General features: G+C 43.4%; 4 protein-coding genes across 4 annotated transcripts; 1 reads left to right on the top strand and 3 right to left on the bottom strand.

Moving 5' to 3' along the window:
- Positions 1-115: 115 nt before the first annotated feature.
- foxred2 (FAD-dependent oxidoreductase domain containing 2) lies at positions 116-5995 on the bottom strand. Its single transcript, XM_085156885.1, has 10 exons — positions 5812-5995; positions 4538-4755; positions 4134-4439; positions 3798-4049; positions 3407-3715; positions 3154-3320; positions 2812-2977; positions 1549-1775; positions 1288-1458; positions 116-917 (listed from the first exon to the last, which is right to left on the bottom strand). Exons 2-10 carry the CDS (start codon positions 4750-4752, stop codon positions 685-687), a joined length of 2046 nt encoding a protein of 681 aa, XP_085013011.1. The 5' UTR covers positions 4753-4755; positions 5812-5995; the 3' UTR covers positions 116-684.
- Positions 5996-6957: 962 nt separating this feature from the next.
- LOC146520595 (piggyBac transposable element-derived protein 4) lies at positions 6958-9873 on the bottom strand. Its single transcript, XM_085156886.1, has 2 exons — positions 9546-9873; positions 6958-8789 (listed from the first exon to the last, which is right to left on the bottom strand). The coding sequence occupies exons 1-2, from the start codon at positions 9677-9679 to the stop codon at positions 7109-7111; spliced, it is 1815 nt and encodes a 604-aa protein (XP_085013012.1). The 5' UTR covers positions 9680-9873; the 3' UTR covers positions 6958-7108.
- Positions 9874-11338: 1465 nt separating this feature from the next.
- On the top strand, positions 11339-13520 carry hmox1a (heme oxygenase 1a). The gene is made up of 6 exons (XM_085156960.1): positions 11339-11463; positions 11540-11589; positions 11712-11823; positions 11918-12133; positions 12222-12494; positions 12655-13520. The coding sequence occupies exons 2-6, from the start codon at positions 11540-11542 to the stop codon at positions 12817-12819; spliced, it is 816 nt and encodes a 271-aa protein (XP_085013086.1). The 5' UTR covers positions 11339-11463; the 3' UTR covers positions 12820-13520.
- mcm5 (minichromosome maintenance complex component 5) lies at positions 13519-18603 on the bottom strand. The gene is made up of 16 exons (XM_085156959.1): positions 18014-18603; positions 17146-17272; positions 16929-17057; positions 16666-16838; positions 16431-16586; positions 16178-16347; positions 15918-16089; positions 15716-15827; positions 15482-15625; positions 15297-15362; positions 15041-15217; positions 14841-14953; positions 14617-14745; positions 14364-14506; positions 14082-14209; positions 13519-13893 (listed from the first exon to the last, which is right to left on the bottom strand). The coding sequence occupies exons 1-16, from the start codon at positions 18184-18186 to the stop codon at positions 13792-13794; spliced, it is 2214 nt and encodes a 737-aa protein (XP_085013085.1). The 5' UTR covers positions 18187-18603; the 3' UTR covers positions 13519-13791.
- Positions 18604-25479: the final 6876 nt, after the last annotated feature.

Raw genomic sequence — 25479 nt, 5'->3', positions numbered from 1 at the left:
TCCCAGTGCTGGACCGACGATTGCGCTGGGCATGCGCATTGAGAAGTGCACTAATGTTATACAAAAGCCAATAATTTAAATAAAAAAACAAACAAAATAACTAGAGTTTCCTTTTTGATGTTTGTTTAATCATTTACCAGAATTTTTATGCATAAATATTTGTGATACCCACCCTCCACCTGTAGAGCTTTACATGATATATAGATCTGCATGATATGAAAATAACACGCAACATCCTGTATACAAACACTTGTGAGGAATAATTACTTTGGAACTTATATGGGACAGCGTACCTCTCCCTAAAGTGATGAGCAGTGGTTTCCAATCTGCAGGTCTTGACTTGTCACATGATATATCTAAAGCATCAGCAGTCAGCTTACAGAATAGGAAATATATCAACGTGATATAATAAAGGATAATTTTAGTTCTTTGTTTTATTTAATACTTTGAATACTAATAAGATAAAGAAGGGAGAATTAGTCTTTGGTTGAAACAATCAAGCAGCAGAACTCTCTAAGAAAAACTGCTTTGTTTCAAGCCGGTAAACAGGTTAGGAAACACAGATCTGTAGGATGGCATTCTGTCCAAAAAAGATTTGGCCTCGTGGAGGTAATGACTGCAGGTGCTGGAGGTAGCAATTCTGAATAATCTTATAGGTGCATGCCGCACGCTTAGGTAAAACAATCATAAGTCAAGTTTCAGTCCTGAAGATACGGATGCTCCAGCTGGTGCCAGGTAATTTGGAAATGTCGAGTCAGCATCGGATGTGCCTACGTCTCGCTCGGTGTGCGTCAGTCCTGCGTCATGAACGCGCTGTCGCAGCTGGCTGTTGCGAGGGATCCCCTGCTGCTTCAGATATCCCTGCTGGCAAAACAGTGGTGGCATGCGGTGGGTGAGGGATAAGTGGAAGCAGGATTCTGAAAAACCGGAGGACAGAAGGGAATGAGTCAATCCGCCAGCTACTGAAAGAAGTCATGTTATTTGTCTGATCATTTCTTAATTCCATTTAAATTTAGAACAATGGATTACACAGCTACAGGGAATACATTAAATTACAGTAGATGTCTTTCTGAAAGTGATTTTTACTATTATTACATTCACTATTATCTTCTTCAATAACATTGCCAACACAGTGCAGAGCAGCTACCAAAACCTAAACTGAAAGCATGCTTCATTCACAGGTGTACTTCTTTTCTTAGACGTGTTTCTCTGGAAAATTTAAAAACTGAAAAAGTAGGAACATACCATTCTTTTTTTTGCCAGATAAGCTGTTAATGTGTGCATTACCTGCATAGAAGGCCCTGAGGTCAGTCTGGAGACAGTGCTCCAGGAAGCGTCGCAGTGGCTGGATGTGAGATATTGGAGCGTCCCATTCTGTGAGGAAGTCCTCCACTATGTGATGAATGGCTTGGGGGCGCGGTAAAGGCCAGCCGTTGGGACGTAGCTTCATTTCTTCCACTGGGGGGAAAAAAAAGATCACATTTTATTTTTTCCCTGTCAAGTATACAGCGAATCTTTTTTTTTGATGGTGGCACCATTCCCACTCACCAGAAGGTAGTGTTTTATAGTAGTATAAAACAGGGTGAAGAAAGTTGGATTTCCAAGCATTAGTCCACTCTGTTTCTGCCCTGCTGCGCCCCAGATAGTCTATTTTCTTCTTCCCATATTGCATGACTACAACTATTAGTCCATGCTTGGAGACATCGTGGCCAGAAAGAGAGGAGAGCTGAGGCAGGGCCTGGAGTGGAAACTCTTCCAAGTATTCACAGTGAGACCTTAGAGTCAAGAAGAAAGGAGAATAAAATATATAATGAATATTAACAACTGCAGCTGTGTTTCTTGTGATGATGTCATAGTTTGGAGACTTTACTCTTCTGGCAAAGAAGGACAATAACTGCCTAATATTGAAGGAACTGGACATCAATTTAGTTAATTTCAGATCAGAGTGAAATTAATGTAATTGATTAAACAGGTATTCTTGGCAGATGTTCTGTGTTCTAGTAGCTGCAGCTCCAGGAGTGTAAAACAGGCTAAGCAGCAGATAAGAATCAAGGATAAAAGCATTTTCTCAACAATACAAGCACATTTCTTTGACAATGCAACTTAGGCATGTAGACATGATCACTTTGAGCTCCCACAATTCAAACTGAGCAACAGAATGTGGAAGAAATGTGATTTAAGTGACTTTGAACATCGCATTGTTGCTGGTGTCAGAGTGTTTGAGACTGAGTGTTTGAGAAAGTATTGATCTACTAGGATTTTCCCCACATTACCATCTCTAGGGTTTAAAGAAAATGTCCAGTGAGCAGCTGTTCTCTGGCTAAAAATGCCTTGTTGATGCCAGAAGTCAGAGGAGAATTATACTGCTTTAAGCCGATGGGATGGCAGCAGTAACTCAAATAACCACTTGTAACAACCAAGATATGTAGATGAGCATCTCTTAATGCACAGCATGTAAAACCTTGGAGCAAATGGGCTACAGCAGCAGAAAAAAAAACGTTACCACTCCTGAACAGGAAACTGAGGAAAAGATTACACAAGCTTACCAGAATTTGCAGACAGAAAACTGGAGCAGTGCTGCAATTTTTGGAAGGTAGAATCAGATCATGGATACCCATGTTTTAGACTGCGGACTTATTACTTGTAAAAGTGGCCTTTAACTACACGGGAAGCCCCAAAAAGTTAGCTGCTCCCCCCAAAAGTCAGTATGAGTTCTGAGACTGTCAGGACATGTAACCTAATAAGCATGAATGAGCAAGAGTGGAAAAAAGGAGAACAGCTGGAACAAGCAAGCATGCAATAAATACTTACCCTCGAAGAAGTATGACATCTCCAAGCACCTCAAACATCTGGTATGGCCCCGAGGCCTCGTCGACCCGCTTCAGAATCCACGACTGCAAATGTGTTGCCAACAGTTGTGTTGATGGCCACGGGTTCCTGTGGTAACGGTGTTCAAGTAAACGATGTACAGCTCGTGCTGTGTTAGACAAAACACAGTTTATGTTAAAATCATCCTCATCACAGGTCGAACTGGCACAAAATTCACTTTCTGTTGTACCAACTACATTTGCAATAGATCATCTGATGCTACGATGCCTTTAACAAACAGTGACGGGATTTTCAAAATGTCACAAAACAACAGCAGTCTGTCACCTGTGTAACGGAATCCATGCACAAAGCCGCCAGCAGATGAGCGATAGTCTCTGGAGTGAGATGCAGTTCCCAGCACGAACAAACCCGGGGTGTTCTTCCCTTCGTACCAGGGCGTCAACTCAGGCAACCTCCCTTTGGCATTTTCACTGTTCGGTGGGCAGGCGGAGCTGAGGAGAATTTTTTAATATGAACAAGCTTATCTTACATATTGTGCTTAGATAGCATAAGAAGAGCACGTAACATCAGCCTTCACCTGTCAAATATGCTGAAGTTGAACCGGAATCCGAGGCATCGGATGACTCGATCATAGGGTTTTCGCATGGGGAAGTTGTCGATGTGATGCCCCGGCAGTTCTTCCTGTGTCGCATCAAAACTGTTCCTACTGTGCATGTACTTATTTAACGTGAGATACAGCTGTTTCCTTTTCTCTTTCTTCTTTCCACCCAGTCTCCTCTTGCCTTCCTCCTTTTGTTGAGCGATAACGATCTTCTCCAGACGTGCCTCCGCCAGCCCATCGAGGGACTTCAGCTGATACGTATCTATCAGCTCATTATTCACAGCTCTGGATAAGCAGGGGAGCAGGTTTAAGAAATAAAATGGGACATAATAAGTAATGATGGTTTTGAAACCATCCTTTATTTTACCTGAGATCTCCCACGTAATGTGTTTGCCACGCAAGGCGAACGGGGCTGGAACTGAGCATGTGCACCCGACTCGCTCTTCCTAAGATGCTCTGGGCTGTTTCAAAAGCAGAGTTTCCCTTTCCCAGAATGAGCACGGCCTGGTCCTTGTAGTCCTCGGGGTTAGTGGAGATGGACTCATAGCCCTCAACCAGGTCTGCACCGACAAAGTCCACCGTGTGAGGAACCCACAGGCCCGTGGCTACCAGGAGGACGCTGACGGAGAGAGGACAAGAGTGCAGCAGAGCAATCCAAACCAATGCAAATTTCTCCTCCGAGGATCAGCAAGAGACAAAATACCTGCACGTGTAGTCTGACGCATGTTGGTCAGTCAGGATGTAGTGTCTTCCCGTTGCAGACTGCACTGCCCTGATCCTCCCAACATCAACACCATACTGTACCCTCAACCCTAGCTCCCCCACAAACAAGGACAGGTACTGAGGGAAGGCGTCAGCGGGCGGGTAAAACTCATCGCTGACCCTCTTGAAGAGGAGGTCAGGTTTATCGCTCAGCAGCGAGTTCCAGTCGTGGCGCAGGTTGAACTCTCGGTTCCCCCTTCCCGTGTAGATCTTATTGATGCTGATGAGCTTCCTGTGCCTGGGATACCTTGCCATGCACAAAACAAAGCAGAGAAGACGTCCCTCACAGTTTATACGGGAGGATAACGCGCGTGTTATGTTGAAAGCTCACCCAAAGATCCTTACTTGTTGAAGAAGCTGCCGGGTCCCGAGTTCCTCTCCAAGATGACATAGTTTCTCCTGGCCTTGGAGAGGAAATATCCCATCTGCAGTCCTGCGGGGCCGGCTCCAAGCACGCAGTAGTCGTACCGGCGGGTGACATTGTGGTGGCGGTTATCAAAAGAGCTTAAAACATAGCCAATCAGGATGAAAAGGATGACAGAAGGAAGGCTCGGATCCATAACCTGATGAATATGAGGCAATGATGGAATTAAAAGATAGATATATATATTAACACGATGAATATATAGGTAATAACAATGAAACATTCGACTTTTATAAACCCTTTTGAGATTATTTGCGACGTGATTTGTTATCCTGTGTTATCCTGCTGGAAGCAGCCGTCAGAAGATGGGTCATAAAGGAATGGACACGGACCGCAACATCAGTCAGGTAGGGTATGACATTTGAGTAATGCTCAGCAGCTACTAAGGGGCCCAAAGACAATATCCATCACACCACAAAACCGTTAGCACTAGGCAGGAGGGATCATGTTGTTTATGTCCAATTCTCATGGCGCCTTCTGAATGTTGAAGCATAAACTGAGACCCATCAGTGCAGGCAACACTTTTCCAGTTTTCTTTAGCCAACTGTGGTGTATCATCAGTTTCAATACAAAGCTGTTTACAGGTTTTTGTGCAGTGCAGTCCCACTTGATGTAATCCATGTGTGTAAGGGCACGGCACTACATCTGAACCTAAAGATCGTACCCAATTTTATCCAAACCAGTTTTCTACACTGTATTTTTTATCATTGAACATTTTGATTTATCATCTTCCTCTTGCGTCCTCCCTATGTGCCACCTCCCCACACAAAACCAACCTATTTCAATAAATGAACAATTTTCAATAGTACCTGGATTGTTATAAACAGAACAAGTCTGGATTTTATGATAAAACGTATTTGTCATGTAAAAATATCGAACAAGTTTGGTCGAGTTAACTATGTCCGAGCCCAGCCTGCGTAGGTATTTGGGAGAACGGGCTCCATGCAGGAGCTCCACATGAAGCCACAGAAACGTATTCGGTATAAAACATAAAGGGAACCCAAGGCGATAATTAGTAGGGCCGAAGCGAGTAGAACCGTGCTAAGAGACACATGTGTAGGGTCCGCAGGGGATCCCGGGCTCTCCGTGAACTCTCCAGCCGATGTTATATCACTCCGTCGAGGATGCAGCCACTGCCTTCGCCCGCTCAACCAGATGTGAGAACAGCTAATGTCGTCAAACACGGAGACCTCACCTTTCAAATGGCTCGATCCTTCATCTGCATCTGGAGTTCACCGCGTGTCGATCCGGTCACGGCTGCTACATGTTTACTGTCCTGCATCTTACACAGATTTCTCTGTGCGAGACAGAGCAGCAGTCCTCCACAAATCCACTGGCACAGCCCAGTTCGCCCCCGGATGACAAACACCAATGGAGGGGAGCGTGCATCAGGGGGCGTGTTTACGACCGGAGCAGGCAAGAAAGGAAGGAAAGACGCGCTCCTATAATGGGGAATTACTCAACAGTTACATAAATACAGTTTGGAATAACAAAATGTGTCTGATATAATTTTATCTAAAAAAATAAAAAAAAAATAAAACGTGCTTAGACAATTACATATAAGTCATAATCTGGAGTAAGTAAAAGTACAAACATTTTAGCATCATAATACACTTCCATACAGTAAAAGTACTCATGATGCAGTGTGCCCCCTATTTGGAATAATATACGCTATATTATTGCATCATTATTATTCTTTGATGAATAAAGCACTTTAATTATACAGCTACACACTGCTGGGTAGCTTTATCTGTAACTGCTTTTCCAGCAGTGTGGGCCAAGGCCCCCTGGTGGACAGCGAACGTACTGCAGGCTTAAGTGATGACAAATTCAGTTTGAAAACGCTAACAAGTATGTACAGTTACATTTTTATATACATATATTTTAAGGGCTTTGGACTTGACGTGAATTATTAAAAAAAAAATTCCGACAGTTTAATAAACACTCCATTTTCAAATTTTCTGGCAATAATTTTATGGTTCTGGCTTTAAAGGGTTAAACACATTTATTGTGTGTGTTTCAAATGTTTCAAAAATCGGTTCAAAAACTGGTAATTTAGGGCAGCTGTGGCCTAAGCCTTACATTGGGTGGTCTTATAAATTTAAGCACTAAATCTGTTGATTTATATATTTTAAACTTTCAAAATAACATGTATAGTTTTTAGATAATTGATATGATTGTATATTTAAAAACAAGTTATTATAGAAATACTTAAAAATTTCAGCTATGTGTAATCAATATTACCTCTGTGGCTGGTTTAATCAATATTACTGTATATAAACATTTTGGGAAACAAACTATGTGTGCTGCTGTGCATAAAGACCAACAAACAAGCATGTACTGAAAGTGAGAAAACTTTATTTCAGAACACAAAATTAAAGAACGTGAGTTTTTTTAAGGGTAAAAAAGCAATAAAAGAAACAGAGAAATAACCTTTTACACTGATTTCATATAAGTCCTTCCGTCCTGCTTTTTTTTTTTTTATCTCGACATTATTCGTGCCACGCCTCGAAGCAGTTCCTGTCTGCAATAAGACAAAGGGCCACATCGCACTCCCTACACTTCCAGGGGGTAGACTGATATTCCTTCTTTATCAGCCTGCACTGCACGCAGGTCCTTCGTCCATATGAGGCCCTCTTGCTTGCATCGGGTTGGTTGGAGATCGGCACGGGGAGGTGGCCACTCGGGCCCTTGGTAGGGGGGACGGCGACTGTTACGCCACACAGCTGGGCAGTCAGCTCCTCCAGGAAGGCCTTGTGAGTCATGGGTTCCTCGTGTTTCTCTCTGCAGAGCTCCTTGTGAAGCAGGAAGCTGTTGGTGGCTGCAATCTCCAGGAAGTGTAAGAACAGTACACGGTACCAGCGTGATGTTTTGTGGTGTACAGAGTAGGATTGTGTCAACTGTTCTAACATATCAGCACCTCCCATGTACTTGTTATATTCCATGACAGGTGTCGGGCATGGAATGGATCCGACGGTCGACTTGCCATCCTCACTTTTCACTCTCCTCTCCACAGTGTGTCCAGAGAACGCCTGGTGGACTGTAGAGCAGATGCTGACCTCACAGAAGTCCTTCCACTTCACATAAACCACAGGAGGTTCGCGGATCCACCTCAGGGTGCCTTTGGGATCCTTTTTTGTCAGAGCATTTGAATGTGTGGTTGGGCAGCCTCTCCTGTTGTCTCTGTATGTCCCACACGCTCCAACATTGAGGCTCAGCAGGTCTTTAAAGAGTCTTGGACTGGTGTAGAAACTGTCCAGAAACAGGTTATAACCACTGCCCAGGTGTGCAGACTTTATCAGGTTCATAACAGTATCGTATGCAAGCCCAGTGCCTGACTCAAACCGTGACTTTCCAGTGTACACAGCAAAGTCCAAGATGTAACCGTTGCTGCTGTCAGACAGAACAAAGAGTTTGAAACCCAACTTGTTTGGTTTTGCTGCCCCTTTCTGAATCATTCCAGCGTGGTTCTTCCTCACTATTGTCCTCTCATCAATCAGAAGCTTCTGCCTGGGGTGGTAAAACGTATTGCAGGCGTGTTTGATGGTGTCCATTAGGGGGTTCAATCGAAACAGATGGTCGTATTGCGGCGTTCCCTTCTGCCTGTCATTCTCAACATCTTCCTCGGGATCACTCATGTGGATGTTCCACGATATCACCCGATACCTGTCCTGTGACATGACGTCAGCCGGAAACGGCACACTGAATATCGTGTTCTTTTTCCAGTAGTCACAGATGTTATCCAGTTTCACCAGTGAAAAGAAGAAAGTGAGTCCGACATAATTTAGGAACTCTGGGACGTCGAGGTCAGTCCATGAATACTTTTTGCCTTTTCCAATGTTTTTGGCTGCTTGTTTGTTTGTGTTCTCACAAAGAGTTGAAATGGCTTCATTGCTGAGAAACAGCTTGAAGAGGTCCAGCGGCATGTGTTTGTTGTTTGAATTCAACTGATGTCCAGGTGGTCGGGCTGGGACGAACCTGTTAGGCGGCGGACAAATGTCTGGATCGTTCTCTGTTTTCCAGGATTTGGCTGTTGAATGTGGAGATCTTTTTCTTTTATGGCCTCTCGTTACAGTGAGTGAAGAACCGTCTTCTTCACAATAAGCAGAGTGGTTGGCATCTTCTTCACGAGAGGTGCAAGGCTCTGTGTGCCCATCCTGTTGATCATCATAACTGAAAGAAACAGAATAAGTATTATGGTCATTTATCTCAGGCCAGTGTTTTTGTGGTTCAAATCTTTCGCAGTATAAACTGTAAAGAATGGTTGAAATTGCCTGATGCTGTTCCTCCAACCCACCCAGACTTAAACCTGTAGTGTAGGTTTGCTTATATCCTGTGCCTAGAAGGCCCCATCCCCCACAAGAATGTGTTATTGTGGGGGATGAAGACTATGGCTAAAACCCTAACCCCCACCGTCCCAGCCATCCACCCACAGACACACACACACACACACACACACAGTGTGACCACCAGATGAAGTCCAAAGGTGCAAGTAAAGAACATAGCACTCATTTCATCAGTTCATTTCACTGACCCAAACCCCTAAAATACACCTACACAATTAAACACATGTTGATCTACTGCCATCAACTGTGTTATAACCACTTAAAAACTTCATTTTATTATTTATTCCTGCCACACGTCACGTGTCATACCATACTTATATATTATGCCATTTCTACTGCTCATTTATGTATTCATGAGTTTTCTCCAAGTGCAAAAATCTGTCCTGTGCATTATCATGCAATCACAGCTCTCTCTGAATACATTAACGTACTTAAAGAAAATATTTTTAAATATTTTATATGGCTGGCTTACGGTCTGCATGTTTTTATACCTGACTACTATGGCACATGCAGTCTTGCTCTAAACACCATCAAACTCTGCCCGTACTAAAGCTGCATTAGCTTGTAAATACAGTATACTTACTCTTCCGCTGGATCGAGCCCCTCATCGTAAGCTAGTTCGTCCTCCGTGAGGAAACTTTCTGCGCCAGACTCTCCTTCGTCCTCGCTTTCAAGCAGTTCAGGAGCAGCTTCGTCGTCGGAAGCCATTGTAGCCATCCAGGATTGTTTTTCTAAAAGACACAAATCCTCGCGTGAAGAGAGTCTTTGGCGTCACGAAAGTGAAGTAGTTTTGTTTCCTCTTCGTTTTCTCTCTCTTTTTTTCTTCTGCGCAGTTATTGGCGGTAAATTTTCAATTGGCAGGGACTGCTTTGTTCTGACATCACTTCCGGTAAAGTTCCCTAAAAAAATGGTACAGCTGTTTTGTTCTCGGCTAAAACAGTTTTTAGTCAGCAGTTCACTTCTTTATATGTCTGTGTGTAATACCTCCAAATGGAAAGTTCTCTCCTTAAATTATTAAAACTAATTTATCTTTCTGAAATAACTTTTACTTTACTTTACTTTAAAAATGTATTTTTAATTATTTCTAGGCAACGTTTTGCCAAATTTTGTTCATTATCATTGAGCGGACGTCATGGATAAGAAGATACTCATTCAGATTTTAATGTTTTAGAGCTACCAAATATCCACTGAGCTTAGTTTCCTGTTTAAATACAACCTCATCTGTATATATTGATGAAAAATCGAAGCAAAGATTTAAAATTTATATTTCTCACGTCATAAGATATATTGCCACTCATTTTTTGCTTGTAACATATGGAACACCAGGACTGCCATAATGAATTAATTAAATACACCATTAAATAATTAATTAAATGTGTCATTAATTAATTAAATGTGTCATTAATTAATTAAATATGTCAATAATTAATTAATTACATGTGTCGCAAATATTTATGTAATTAATTATTTCCGATTTTAATTAATTATTGCCACATTTAATTAATTATTTAATGGTGTATTTAATTAATTCATTATGGTAGTCCTGGTGTTCCATAGTAACAAAGTGTCTAAAGATACAATTTCAAAGCTGTCTGTGTTATGTAGATGCAAAAATGGTTCACAGTTTGAGCTAGATGCTCAAATCTTTAAGGTATCAGTGTTAAGTTGCTTACTTAAAAAAAAAAAAAAGAAAATCCTCTGAATATAGTCCGGTAACAGGACTGGACTGAAAATAAGTGAAAAATCAGACAATGTGTAAAGAAGAGCAACTTTTAAAGACCTGCAGAAAGCCTGGAGAACTACTGAAATAATACTAAGAAAGTCTGTGTCCTTGGAAGCTTGATTGTGCTTTTCAGTGTTGTAGCTATACAAGAGTTACTACACACTTTTTACATGAACATATTACAAAAATGCACTCCTAAACTATTAGAAGTTATACAGCCAGCAGATTTTTTCGGGGGGCCTTTATATTGCGACGCAAACTTGGAGCCAATAAGCTCCTCGTCTTTTTGGGGCTTCTTGGTGTAGCCCAGTTTCTTGTGACATTAAGTTCAAGACCTCTTGTTCTGTCCCCTGGTCACTGTTAATAGATGTTTTATTTAAATGGAAAAAACAACAACAACAACAAAAAAACGCTAACAATTGACAGATAACAGCTATGGGTTTTGAGAATACATTACATGCTACTTTGTTTCTCCATAAGGACTCTGTAGCCACATGTAGCCAAAGCCAGCTCAAACATGATTCAAGAAAATAAGCTTTAATGCCTCGTCATGTTTTCTGATATTGCTGCTGTGTCCACATCTCCCCTGTCATGTGAAGCATGACTCAGCAATCACACTTCTCATTTGACTCAGCAGCTGGAGCTTCGCAGCTGTATAAAAGAGGAGGGAGGGAGCTGAGAGGCCATGCACTGAGGAGCAACCGTTCAGAGGAACTGACCGGACACACTGACAGCCGCCAGCTCTAAGGATCGAAGACTCAACTACACTTTACTGAATGTGAGTGAAATGCATTATATATGTATACTCTCACATTTTATGTACCTATACTAAACCAATGAAACCATTTGAACAGATGGACACGATGAAGAGTGCGAGGAAGAATGAGACAGGCGAAGTCGGCAGGTGTGGGAGATCACTTTACTGGTTGTTCTCAGAACAAAATCACTGGAAATTTGCAGCTTTTGCACTTAAAGACATTTTAGGACATGTTGAATGACCTTTCTGTGTTTCCCTTCTGGCCTCAGCGATTTATCAGAGCAGATTAAAGCAGCCACCAAGGACAACCACGTGAGGGCTGAAAACACACAGCTGATGCTGAATTACCAGAAGGGAGAGATCACTCTGGTTCAGTATAAGGTGAAGTGTGCACAGTGGCTGGATACACAAACCACTTTCTGTTCCTTTTCTTTTTTTTCTTATAAGTGGATGTCTATCTTTATGCGTCTTTTAGGTCCTGCTGTGCTCCCTCTACGAGATCTACAGGGCTCTGGAAGATGAGATGGACAGGAATGCTTCCCATCCAGCCGTTGCACCAATTTACTTCCCTCAGGAGCTTTCCCGTGTGGAATCACTGGAAAGCGACCTGGAGCATTTCTTTGGCTCAGAGTGGAGGAAGAGAGTGATCGTCCCTGCAGCCACACAGAGATACGGCCAGAGACTGCGACAGGTGAGCACCGCGTTTTGACGTGATTCATGATTCATAACTCAGAGCGCACAAGAACCAGCGCAACACTTCCCCCTTCTTACATTCTCAGATCGGCAGAGAGAACCCAGAGCTTCTAGTGGCCCACGCCTACACTCGCTACCTCGGTGATCTCTCAGGGGGACAAGTGCTGGGAAAGATTACCCAGAAATCTCTCGGTCTGAGCAGCAAAGAGGGGCTTTCCTTCTTCTACTTCCCCAGCGTGAGCAGCCCCAACCGTTTCAAGCAGCTGTACAGGAGCCGGATGAACAGCATCGAGCTGACGGAGAAGGAGAAGGCCGCGGTGCTGGAGGAGGCCGTGCAGGCCTTTGAGCTGAACATACAGGTGAGAGACCTCAGGACGAATTTTTCTGTGCAAGCCCTGACCAAAAATGACACCAAGAATTGCTCCACAGTTCTCAGTGAACTCAGCTGAAAGAGGAACTGAAGCTAATGCATGTAGAGCCAAAATGCTGCCAACACGCTAATCCCTTTTTTTCTCGTAGGTTTTTGATGACTTGCAGAAAATGCTGAGTGTTGCAACAGAAACTGCGGACCAGCACAAAGACAGATCCCCAGCGGCCGTCCTGCCGTCGTCATCCATCGTACAGTTCACCGTGGGACTGTGTGTTGCGCTGGCCACTATTGGAGTGGGAATGTATGCTTTGTAGGCTCTACCTGTACTTATACTGGTTGTGAATCATAGATTGTACATAAGACATGGCTTTAGCTTCTGGGTTTGAAAAATGAAGGCAAACAGGAGAAGACGTGTGAATGATTTTAAAAGGAAGTCTTGAAGGTTCATGGTCTCAATCACCAGTTTAAGGCATAAAGATAAAGATGAAAAGAGCTATTGTTACATTGGAATTCTCTTAATTTAGAAAAATGACTAAATTTTCTTGTGAATACGACCTCAAACCAATGAACAAGACCACAGAAAAGTCCGGAAAGTGTTTAGCGAAGTCATGAAAGGTTGTGTCGCCCCCTGGTGGCCACTGAAGAGATTTCAGTTTTAAAAGGTGCTTCCACCTTGGCTTCACATTCCAAACCCAGAAGTTACAACCATATTTTGCACCATCGAAGGTTCTTGCAGAATATAAATTACATTTTGTGATGTTGCAAGACTTGAGGCGTCACTAACCAGTAAGTGGGATTACAAAGGCTCTATCCATCTTTTATATACAGTGTGTGACATGCACATTTTGCACTTTACTCAGTTTGGCTCTGAAAGAGAAATCGTGACTGAAATTTGGACAATCTGTCAACTCCAAGCCAAAGCAGTGATTTTACTTGTCATTTGTGTATATTCATCAATTTGTCTGTTTATGATTTCTTTAATAAAAAAAAAAAAAAAAGAAAAAAAAACACAAAAAAGAAATGCTCTCAACATTTTAATGTGAATTTCAATATTTTATTGTTATTTATTTTTTAAACACGGTATGCAGACATTAAGTAACATCTTTAGCTTGATACAAAGCACTAGGACCATCTTAGCAGTGACTCTTCATCCACCCTGTTGGCATGCATCCTGCTGTACAGAGCTACAGCTGAGATGAGACACTATTCTGGCAAACATAACACCACAAATGAATCAAAACTATTTACATCAACAACAATATGGTTATCTCATAGAGCACTTTTCTCTACTTGACTCTGTAGAGCACTTTTCTCTGCATGCGGTGCTGAAGCTCCCCCCTCCTTAACATCAGGTGGAGGACTTTGTAGATGGCGTGCTCTGGATATTTCTGCAGGAAGGACAGAAAGAGGTCACTCACAGGACCCAGACCAAAACTGATTCTTTTGTCAGGCATGTAAAAATGTTTCTCAGGTCTGTTTTTACATGACTGACAAAAGAGAACTGAACACTGTATTCCTGTAATCATCCCAATTTGAACACTGTTCAAATGTTGTGTCCCCAGGTTGATATTCTCACCTGTTTGGTAAAGTCCTGTATGATACTGTGCTCTGACACTTGCGAGCCGATGGCGAAGCGTCTCTTCAGCTGCTTCTCGATGCGAGAGATCATTTCCTGGTCCTCCTGAGAAGTGAAGCCTTCCGCTCCTGGACACAAAATGTGGTTGGCATGCTTAGCTGAGGCTTAACACTTGGCTTCCAGCAAATTAAAAACAAAACATTCTTTAATGGAACAGCTAATATGGTTCAGTGTAACGAGGTAGATCTATCCGCTAGACTCAAAAACATAACCAACGCCCACCTGAAAGGCTACCAGACAGTGCAGCGTCCAGCGTGGAAACCTGGAAGAGCCTCAGGGCCTCATCCACCTCCTCTTCTCCAGCCACCGCCTGCAGCTTCATCTTAGCCAGCGACTCTGCGATGCGCACGACGGCCTCCAGCTGCCTGAAAACCCAAAACATAGGACAGACGATGACGCGAGAAGATAAAAGTACTAAAGCTGGGGTAAAAAGACGCATTTACACGACCATTTATTAAAATAAATAAAAATCTACCTGACTGTGATGGGGATGGAGGCTCTTTTGTCGCTCTCCCTCTCATGCTCTCGTGCTCCGCTCCTCATCACCACGTATCTGTTTTTTAGCTTCTCAGCAGCTGCAGCAGACAGCCGAGGACCACACTTACTGTAAATAGGCAAATTATTATTATTATTTATTTTTAAACTAAGTACATGACAGTGTGCTTGATCAAACTAATATATGAACTCCAAGACACTTACGTTCTTGCATAAGCGATGTATTTCTTAAATGTGGCCAGCGGGATCTCGCCCTCGACACCCTCTGTCTGCGTCTGCGCGCTGAGGTGGACGTTCATCACGTGGCGAGCCAGCGTCTGTAAACAGACGCGTTCGAACAGTTACACTCTGTAACAGCTCCAACCACACGAGGGTTTAACGCCGTCGGCCTTCGGCCTCCTTACCATGTCTCTCTGCTGGTCGTGCTGGTCCTTGATGATGAAGATCATATCGAAGCGGGACAGGATGGTGGGCATGAAGTCGATGTTGTCTTCGCCCTTTGTGTCGTCCCAGCGGCCGTACACGGAGTTGGCCGCCGCCAGCACAGAGCAGCGAGAGTTCAGGGTGGTGGTGATGCCAGCCTGGGAGGAGAGTCCACGTGTTAGCTTGCCTTCAACACGACCGCATTTTATTTTCCTTAAATACACAAAGAGGCGATACCTTAGCGATGGAGATGGTCTGCTGCTCCATGGCCTCGTGGATCGCCACTCTGTCATCCTCTCTCATCTGGACAACAAACACAGCGTTATCTTTAATAATGAGGCCGGAGATCAACTGATGGTTTATTTTTTGCCAAGTTTGAATTCTTGTTTGCAACTTAGCAACTTGTGCTGCTTCGTTTTTACCTTGTCAAACTCGTCGATGCACACGACCCCGCCGTCGGCCAGCACCATTGCTCCCCCCTCCATGATGAATCCTCGGGTGCTGGGGTCCCTGAGCACGGAGGCAGTCAGACCGGCCGCGCTGCTGCCCTTACCAGAGGTGTAGACCTGCAGGGGACAGAGTCGAGGTTCAGGATCAGTGTGAGGGGCTTACACCGGATTTGTCGTAGTGACGACAATCCATTCAGGATTACTTACCCCGATGGGCGAGCATCTCTCAACAAACTTCAGCAGCTGAGACTTGGCTGTGCCGGGATCGCCCAGCATCAGCAGGTTGATGTCACCTCTACGAGTGAGACCATCAGGCAGCCTGCAGAGGACAGGAAATGAAAGCACTGCTGGGTAAGTCGGGGACTTTTACAATAAAGATGGGTGTCTATGTATTGCGCTTAAAGCTCACCTCTTTCTTGAACCTCCAAACAGCAGACAGGTAATGGCCTTTTTCACATCATCGCTGCCATAGATGGATGGCGCTATGGACTGTGACAGAGAGTTGTAGACGTTAGGAGAAGCAGCCAGTGCCCTCAGTTCCTCCTCTTCCTGTGGGGAGACGGATCCAGTGGCACCACGGCCTAAAAGAGGAAAAAATATCCACACTTAAAGCCAGCTCTGCTTGCCTGAAGCGCATCACACCTGCGTCTTAATGCAAAACCTCTTCACCTGCGCCTTCTGTGTCCATCTGGATACCGACCACTCGCAGATAGGACGCACGAATACCCACGCCAACCCCTCTCTCTTTGCCTTTGGCTTTTGGTGCAGCCATCTTTTTGATGGAGTAAATACCCATGATGGTCACCCTGTTTCCTGGGACCACGCGGTCACACAGATACCTGAGAGAGAGGTGGGAAAAAGCATAAGTGCAAAAGCAGCACAGCCCCAGAAAAAGTTCAGTGTCAGTCACACACGTGCTTACCTGTCGCAGTAGAGCTGCAGGTGACGGGGCATCTCTCCGTGCGGTACAGCATCCGGGGACTCCTGCAGGCGAAGTGTCTGGAAGTCGACGCAAACGCAGCGGTCTGGGATGATGAAGTAAGGGTCCACGGGGCACTTTACCCTGCCAGCACTCTCACTGAGAAAAGAGGGAGCCTCGTTAAAGGTGATTCTGGGTGAGGAACCCGAGTGGAGGGACGTTACACCATCATACTCACGAGTTGCACTTGCGCGGCAGGGCATAACCCTGCAGGCCCGGAGGCAGGGGGATGTTGGGGATGACGGCGCGGCAGCCGCGACACTGCAGGCACACCTTGGTAGCCTTGGCTTTGACCGCCGTGGCAGAGATGATGATGCCGTGCACCTTCACCAGACGAGACACCTGCTCAGACTGCAGTGGACAGAAAAAAAAAACAAGAAAAAGTGTGATCAACCTGTCAGTAACTCCTACAGTATGACACACGAAGAGGCCTGAGAGTACCTTGAGGCTGCGGATGGAGGCGTGATGAGCGTCGCTCTTCAACGTGACCTGGATGTCCTGCACAGCCTCTTCCCCGACAGGCCGGGGACGGGTCACCTCATCGGCCACCTCCTTCGCAGCTTCCTCCAGCTGTAAATTAAAAGCAGACCTTTAGACAAAGGCGTCGGACAGATGGATCGCTCGCCGGGACGGAGTTTGTGCGGTGTGACATGCTCACCAGAGGCAGGTTCTCAGTCGGCAGCTTGTAAAGACAGTCTGACAGATCCTCATCGAAGCTGGCGAGGTCCTCCATCTCCACCTCCAGCCAGTACTCCCCCAAGGTGTAGTGTCGCTTCAGCTCATCTCTAGTTGAATTTTTAAGCAAAGGATTTAGGTACAAGTGAAAATAATGCAAATTCATAGGCTGGATGAGCCCGAAAATGGCACATTTAGAACCCTTTAATGGCAAATGATCCAGATGCTTCACAAAAGGATCACAAATATAACTACTGTTGGTCTCTACATGTTATGAAGCTCGAGACGTGCTAGAGCAGGGATGTCAAACTCATCAGCCACATACAGCCTACTTTAATCTTAAGTGGGCCAGAGCAGTTTTTATCATTGATCCACTGTAAAACAAAACCAGATAGTAGACAGAAAAGTTCAATTTAGTCATTTAACTGTTTAGCTATTACTTTACTTTGGTATAGAATGAATGACCATGGGGGAGGCCTTTATTCACAAGAAAAGCTGTAAAACTGATAAAAAAATATAGTTAAAAGTCAAACATTTACACACTCCTTCACATTTTCCAAAGCCTTTCATTGGGCTACACTGGAGTCTTCGTCGGGCCGATTTTGGCCCTCGGGCCTTATGTTTGACACCTCTGTGCTAGAGTCTACATTTTCCACAAATTCAGCAGCCCCTGTATTTAGGCCTCCTGCCAGACTAATGAGCACTTTAAAAAAAAAAAATCTCAACAGTAACTTTGTAACAAAGACTTTCAGTTCTTATTAGCTATATTACCCATATTGGGATCAGATCCTGAACACTCAGAGTGCGGCTGTATAACAAACAACAGCACGGTGCGATCGCTGTTACCGTACCTGTATTTATAGGTGAAGCCGGTGCGGTCGGTCCCCACTCTGAATTGTCGCAAGAACTCACGGAACCGCTTCTTGATTTGGATCCGCTTCTGTCCACCTTCGTCCCCGCCAGTGCCCTCTCCACCTCCGAAGCTGTCACTGTAGTACACTCCTGGGTCGTCAAAGCCAGACATGCTGAATGAACCAGGTCGCAAAAGACACGAAGAAAGCTGAGTGTAAGGAAGCAAACCCAGACAAAAACGACTTTTTCTTCTTAGTAAGAACTAAGCAGGATGTAAGGTGCCACACACAAAGCTTCCTCTCGGCGTCTCTTTCGCGGGAAAAACTGAACTCCTTCCCTTCACTTTCCCGCGAGCCGCCTCTGCGTGGCGTCATCTCCGGCCCTCTGATTGGCTGATAGGAAAGGCCGTGCATTGCTATTGGTCGGCGTGGCTCCTCGGAGGTGGGTCGTCAGAGTAAAGGTGGAGCTTGTGAGCACTGATGGCGCGAAAAAGACAGCAGGAGGAGGGTAGAGGGAAGCGTGGGGAGATAGAGCAACAAAGAAGGAAACAGACGGTCTGCAGACAGATTGAAAAGAGGCATGTGTTTATGCTCAGGGTTAGTAACACCTCTGAATACTTTGTCATTCTTTGCGAAATCCACTTTTAAATATGCAACTCTTTGTCATTTCAAATTTACACAATATGTCTCTTACTTAATTGAAAGGAAGAGTATTGGTCGGCTTGATTGGTATGCAGTGAAGCTTAAACACACGGATGAAAAAAGGAAAAACTAAGACAAAGCCTCTTACGGGGTTGATCCACCACATTCTTTGTAAAGCACCTTAAATAGACTTGAGTCTAGATTCAAGGGTCTGTGGATGTCTACTGGAGCGATGAACCCTGTTCCTCCAAACAGGGGCGATTCTAGGATCTGAGCTTTGGGGGTGCTGAGGACCCAGAGAGCTGCCCAGCCAGCCAAAATACACTTTACTTGTCATAATGAGACTAGGGGTGGGTTTTGATAATGGGGTTTTGGGGTTTGATTCTGGCTTGGATTACGTGATATCGATTCATTAAAATCCTGAATCGATTTTTCCCGAAACGCCAGAATCTCAGGTTAAACCTCACAAAATTTCAACAACCACCAAACAGCTAAAACAGTAAATGAGAGCAGGTACACGGATTCTGCACAAAGACGTAAACACAAAGCACGGACCCGCCGACAGATCAGAATCAGTGAGATGTCGCCTTTCTCACCCGATGGCACGGACACGATCGGAAGTGTGTCCGTGCCTCATTTCTGCTGTTCAATAGGCTTCTGAACAAATGTAAACTTTTTAAAATTATGCAAAATGCAAAACGCTTAGCCGTGTCTCTAATAAAACCGCTGTAACTTCAGAGGTAATGTTCATATGTTGATTAATGGTTTTCTTTCGTTTTTGATGTACTTCAGAATATTTTATAAAATCCCAGGCCAGGAAAATCACCTTCATGTTTTTCTGTGTTTTATCTTCAGCTACTTTGACACAAAGGCATCTGCTGTGATGCTTAAGGTCAAGGTCAAGGTAACTTTATTTATACCCATAGGCAAGGTAAATTTGCTTTACAGAAAAAATGATAGCATTTGGCAGCCCTTCAAAAACACACATACCTAATAAAGATATAAACCTCCCTGTAGCACATATATAGTAATTTAATATTTCGAATCAAAAACAGTTCTTATTTAATTCAGTGACAGCAACGGGGACAAAGCTATTTTTATAGCGCTTTGTCCTGCATCTCGGAAATAGAAACCTCCGTCCTGAGGAAAGAAGCTGAAATTCACCCCTTAGCGGATGGGAACCATTTTTAAGGATTGATAAAGCCATCCTCTGTACCTGCTTGGAGTACAGGGAGGCTAAACAAGACTGTGGCTCACCTATCAGACGACTGGACCATCTCACTATGGTTTTACTTTTACTTCTATCTGTTAACTATCTGTTATTAATCTCTGTCTCTCTTCCACAGCATGTCTTTTATCCTGTCTTCCTTCTCTCACCCCAACCGGTCGCAGCAGATGGCCGCCCCTCCCTGAGCCTGGTTCTGCCGGAGGTTTCTTCCTGTTAAAAGGGAGTTTTTCCTTCCCACTGTCGCCAAAGTGCTTGCTCATAGGGGGTCATATGATTGTTGGGCTTTTCTCTGTATCTATGAAGCGCCTTGAGGCGACATTTGTTGTGATTTGGCACTATATAAATAAAATTGAATTGAATTGAATTGAATTGAACTTCATTCTAGCTGCAAAAGCGCTTCTGCAAAAGCATGCAGTTTCCTTTCTGCACTTTTTGGCACAGAGTGTACTCAGAGTTAGGCCTTTCTTACATTAAAACAATATAATCAGCAAATATGCATTCAAAATATATAATTCAAAGCTCAACAGTTTATATTTTTTTACTCTTATTTATGAAGTACCTCTATAAGTAACAAGTCTTTAATTAGTAGGGCCAAGGGCGTAGATTTGGTTTTGGCATTGGTGGGGACTGAACCCTGCCCTGTTTCTTATTTTTGTCCTTTTTGTCTTTGCTTCTTGATAATAAAAAAAAGGAGAAATATGCTTGCGTACATATGCTATTCTGCATGCTTTTAAACCATTTAAAATTACAATTCATAGTTTTATATGTGAATTATATAATGTTAAATTACTATTAAACAAATGACTGACTAAGTATTTTAGGCTTTAGTTTACTTCAGCCATATTCCATATAAATCAGGTATCATACAAAAATAAAAATAGCTTCAAATACAGTCATGACAATAAAAGAATATGACTCTAAGGACTTAGCAACATTAATTCAGTTATACTACACCAACATCTCTGATACATTAGCACTAAGGGAACACTGAATAACCTGGTGGTTTTTGTCCATAAAACTACTCATCTCAGATTACCACAGAGTAAAAGATCTCTCAGCAAAATTATGCAACAGTTTAGGCACACAATTGCCCCGATCAAATCAGTGAGCTGAGATTTTCTATTCTAAACATGAACATGGACTACTGGTGTCCCACACAACAACTCAATGTCCACTATGTGAAGGAGCCAAACACATGCCTGCTCCTCTCGTTAACTGAGATAAACTGCTGGCATATTTGTTTTACATCTATACTGTCCAGTCTCTCCTGGTGGACATACAGCCGCATTGTTTAATCTAATTTGAGTCATTGTTAACCTTACCCATCTTTTTAGTCTTCTGAGAGCACTGAAGCTTCTTTTAGCCTCAGTACATGCGTTTTATCCTCAGATTAAAATTATTATTCTGTGCTTGATGTGCCTCACCTTTGGCCCTGGCTCTTCCCCTCTGACTGCACTGGGACATATTGCCACCTGATAAAATAACACACTGATTCGTGCCATATAAAAAGTGAGACATGTCAATTCACATTCTTTTTCAAATATACACTAATGAATCAATTTACATCAGCAGCCTAACAATTGTTATGATAATAAATACTAGTTAATCTACAGCACCAAATCATCACCCAGTCACCTGTGACCTCGCCTCTTCACCTCTGTCTGAGCTACAACATGGCAGAGCTGCCTCTGTCACCTGATGAATAACAGTGAGAGATTCCAAATACATGCAGTCACACATGTGCTTCAAATACAGTAATGAACCAACAATTCATCATCCAATTTTCACCTGTGATCTTGTGTCACCATTACTCTCTGAGCTTTGTGTTGGTTCATGTGACAAATAGGACATACATGACAATAAGAATAAAATGTGGAGCTGCTTCAGTGTTTCTGTCACTTTGTGCAGACCTTGACTCATCAGTAATGTTTGTAGGGTAAGTGCATTTTAAAAACAATTTGTGCAAACTGCACTACAAGGTAGAATATTTGCAAACCCATGACTACCTCACGATATTTTGTCTCAAAAATTAACCCTATGAATATGTCAGTGCCAACATTTTACCGTTAGACATATCATTTTAACAGCCTCTGTAAACTAATATCCTGGCTTGCTCGAGGCTGCCGTTTTCTCTGACAGATTCAATCAAAATTAGAAATGCTGCTCTGAGACTGAGATAACTAATAGTGCTGCCTGTTGTGCAGTTCGTTTCCAAAACACGTTATTCATGGTTACATACAGTTTTAGACTGATGTGGGCCAAAGCCTAGCATAGCCTGTAACGTTATTATGACGGACACATTTTATGAGTGAACTTGAGTTTAAGTGACTTACAGGTTTCTTTGAAAAATACTTTCTTATATCCAGGTTCTTCCTTTTTGCTGCCACCCTCCTCTCCTCCTCGCAGCGCAGGCTTGCCGCTGCTAAAACTAAACAGAGCTCCCTGAAAGGCTCAGCCAATCACATTGGCCAAATTTGTCACATGAGGTAGGACTCCGGTAGAGAACGTAATTGACCCTGTGCACGAGAAAATGCTAACTTCCTGGTTTGAGACCGGATGTGGGGTTGTACATTTCTGGTAGCTTTACTTTGCGGTCAATCGCTACTGCGAAGATATACTCCAAAATCATGTCCAAAACTCGAAAACGGAAAGATCGCGTTAAGTTACGAAGAGCAGAAGGTGGGAACACTCACCACTGTTGTGTCATAAAAAAATCTGATGATCAATTTTGACGTTTAAAGAGTTTAAATCGATCAGTTGTTTACATCACTCAACACAAGCAGAACTGCATTACTGCATGCAGAAGACACATCGTCCACATTCAGAAGCACACCTCTGTATTAGTGGCGTGTCCAGCGGGGTGGCCTGGGGGGGCACAGGCCACCCCCCCAACCAGACCGGCCACCCCAGGTGCCACCCCGAAGCTAAAACAATAAAATTCAATAAAATATCAAATGTACGATTATGTTTTCACAGTGAAGCTCAGATATCCGAGTGTAAATGAATGCAGCATAGGCTTCTGCACTATGAGCATCATGTTAGCAAAGGTAGGAGAGCCAAGCACGAAAGAGGCACCGCAGAAAACAACTTTTCGGCGAAAGATTAACAAGTTAACATAGCTGGACTGATATCGGGCATACCGGGTATTTGCCTGGTGGGCTGATGACTTATTTATTTTATTTTTTTGTAACGGCATGAACAATGAGAAGTGGTGGATTGGCCAGATGCTGGCCGATGTGTAAAAATAAGTCAGTTGTTTGGTGGTGGCTATGGAGAGGTCAGCAGGTGGATGAGGGGAGGCAGGGGAAGGAGAGACCCGAGGCGGTCACCGGTCCGAGTGTCAGGTGAACTGAACTTCAGGTAAGAAGTTATGACCTGCAGTCTATCTGGGTCAGATATAAACCAAGTTTAGGTGGAGTTTATTTTCGTTGTGCTGACTTTTTACAGTCAGTTACAATAACTCGTACTGCGTACTAGCTAGCATGACAGTTTCTATACAGCTGGGTGCGCACTAAGTTACTGATCTTGAACTTTATTTTATTTATAAGGTTAGTTAGTAGAGTTGCCAACGGCTCCTTAAAAAATGGAATGGTCCCTCATTCAGAGAAAATATTACACGTTTCGCATTGAGCTGAGAAGAGACGCAGTTTGTCCCGGACTTTAGCTACAATGAAAAAGACACAAAGCTGGAGTTATTCTGTCTTTACGCTGCACAGCTGCCTCTTCTTCTCTCATTCTCTCTCCTTCCCTCTCCTGTTGCTACTTCAATCGTGAAACTGATCAATGATCAGCTGATCCGCTTTTCTCTCTTGTTTATTTATCGCTCACTTTGCGCCAGAAAGAGGCTTGATCAGCTGTTAGAATTTATTTAATAGTATTTTCTAGTGTCAGCTGATGTTTGCTGGAGCTACAGCTGTAAAAGCTGCTGGTCATGATGTGTGGATATGGATGGATATGTGGTGAGTGGGAAACATGCAGATGAAACCAGGAGATGTCCTTACTGTGTCAGAGCTGAAAAGGTGATGGAGAAACAGGTTTACCTTTTAGGTGACACGAATGAGTTGAAGGGAAGTTATGAACTGTTTCTGAGAGACAAATAACACCAGGATCCTTTTCTGTGTAGCTGACAGCTGGTAACTGTGCAGGGGCGCGTCTAGCAAAGTTCTGCCAGGGGACCAGGTAGGGCATTAACTGGGAAAGGGGGGCACATTTAAAAATATCTAGCTTTCATTAAATAATTATCTGAATCTTGCGAACAAAGTTTTTATCTGACGTAAAATTTTAATATTCAAAAATGTTTTTGCCTAAAACATATGTGCACTATTTGTCAGTAAAAATACTATGCAAATATTGCTGTCCTTGAATGCTGAATAAACACTGACAGAGCACTGTTTTTATCTCTTGTATTTTATCAACGCATCTAAAAACTTTGCACCGTAGTGGTTAAAATCTCATTCTAATAAGAGTTAAAAGCGTGTTCGGTTATTAGGTTTATAGGGTTATTGAATTATGGTTAACGGTTGGTAGATTTTTTTTTTAACATTATCTGCCACCCTTCTCCAAATCTGTGCCCCTACCTGGCCCCCCCAACAAACATTTTCTAGACACGCCACTGCTCTGTATAGTGACAGTTATTATGATTTAAACAGGCAAATGTTCAGCATTCAAACTACAGGTGAACAATAGTCAAACCAGATGTTTCCCCCATTATGTCGATATCAGCTAGTCAAGTACACACCCACACAGCATGTTAACAAACCGTGAAAAAAGCCACACAAAAAAATGAATGATTGCTGGTAAGGGTTTCTATACATTAGTATTTACGAAGGGTATGTTGTGACTTACCTTCAAAATTACAGTGGTCCCTCGCTAATAACGCGGTTCACCTTTCACCTCACTGTTTCGCGGATTTTTTAGGGCAAGTTTGCATGCTTTTCTTTTTACGTCACATTGTGTCCTGCATCCTGATCGCTGCAGACGATCTCCTCCGTGACGTCTCTCCTGTACAGTACAGAATCGCTGCATCGATCGCTAGCAGTGTGACTCTGAAGTGCAGTACTGTATGTCCACGATGTCCACGAAACGTTTTGCACCGTCAAAAAATAAAATTGGCTACTTGATTTCACCTATCACTGGTTATTTTTAGAACATAACACCCGCGATAAATGAGGGACAGCTGAGAAATATAACATTTGAATCCCTTTTCTCTTTTGCCTTGAGGCGCGGGGGAAAAATATCGACAAGTCGATGAACATCGTTTACAGATATATTGGGTAAATGCCCGAGACATCTATAGAAATGTAAATCGCCGGTTGATTTATTCATTTGCTTAACTTGTTTTGGACCGTAAACAGGGTGCGAATAGGACACCGGAAACAAAGCTCCCCACAGGAGTTTCCGCACCGGAAGTAGCATATGCTAACGTGCACATAGTCAATTGAACTCTTTCTGCACCGCTGGGTGAATGAGACGCTGACAGATCGTTTTTTTTTTCTTCTTTCTATCGGGTTGTTTTTCTTTACTCGAATAGATCAAATTATTGGTGGGGACAATTCAATAATTGCTGGATATTGGTGGGGACACGTCCCTTCCGTCC

This window comes from Neolamprologus multifasciatus, chromosome 4, assembly GCF_963576455.1.
Source record: "Neolamprologus multifasciatus chromosome 4, fNeoMul1.2, whole genome shotgun sequence".
Lineage (NCBI taxonomy): Eukaryota > Metazoa > Chordata > Actinopteri > Cichliformes > Cichlidae > Neolamprologus > Neolamprologus multifasciatus.
This window is presented reverse-complemented; position numbering and strand designations above follow the sequence as displayed.

Bases quoted from the DNA above. Each gene is read 5' to 3' on its own strand.
- foxred2 (XM_085156885.1), bottom strand. From the start codon at position 4,752: ATGGATCCGAGCCTTCCTTCTGTCATCCTTTTCATCCTGATTGGCTAT. The intron at 2,978-3,153 runs GTGACAGACTGC...TGTCTAACACAG, and splicing joins GCATGGATTCCGTTACACAG to CACGAGCTGTACATCGTTTA. The intron at 1,459-1,548 runs GTGAGTGGGAAT...TTTTCCCCCCAG, and splicing joins CTATAAAACACTACCTTCTG to TGGAAGAAATGAAGCTACGT.
- LOC146520595 (XM_085156886.1), bottom strand. From the start codon at position 9,679: ATGGCTACAATGGCTTCCGACGACGAAGCTGCTCCTGAACTGCTTGAA. The intron at 8,790-9,545 runs GTAAGTATACTG...TGTTTCTTTCAG, and splicing joins GGGCTCGATCCAGCGGAAGA to TTATGATGATCAACAGGATG.
- hmox1a (XM_085156960.1), top strand. From the start codon at position 11,540: ATGGACACGATGAAGAGTGCGAGGAAGAATGAGACAGGCGAAGTCGGC. The intron at 11,590-11,711 runs GTGTGGGAGATC...TTCTGGCCTCAG, and splicing joins GAGACAGGCGAAGTCGGCAG to CGATTTATCAGAGCAGATTA. The intron at 12,134-12,221 runs GTGAGCACCGCG...TTACATTCTCAG, and splicing joins ACGGCCAGAGACTGCGACAG to ATCGGCAGAGAGAACCCAGA.
- mcm5 (XM_085156959.1), bottom strand. From the start codon at position 18,186: ATGTCTGGCTTTGACGACCCAGGAGTGTACTACAGTGACAGCTTCGGA. The intron at 16,839-16,928 runs GTACTCTCAGGC...TGTCCACTGCAG, and splicing joins CCTCCATCCGCAGCCTCAAG to TCTGAGCAGGTGTCTCGTCT. The intron at 16,587-16,665 runs GTGAGTATGATG...CTCTTTTCTCAG, and splicing joins CTGCCGCGCAAGTGCAACTC to TGAGAGTGCTGGCAGGGTAA.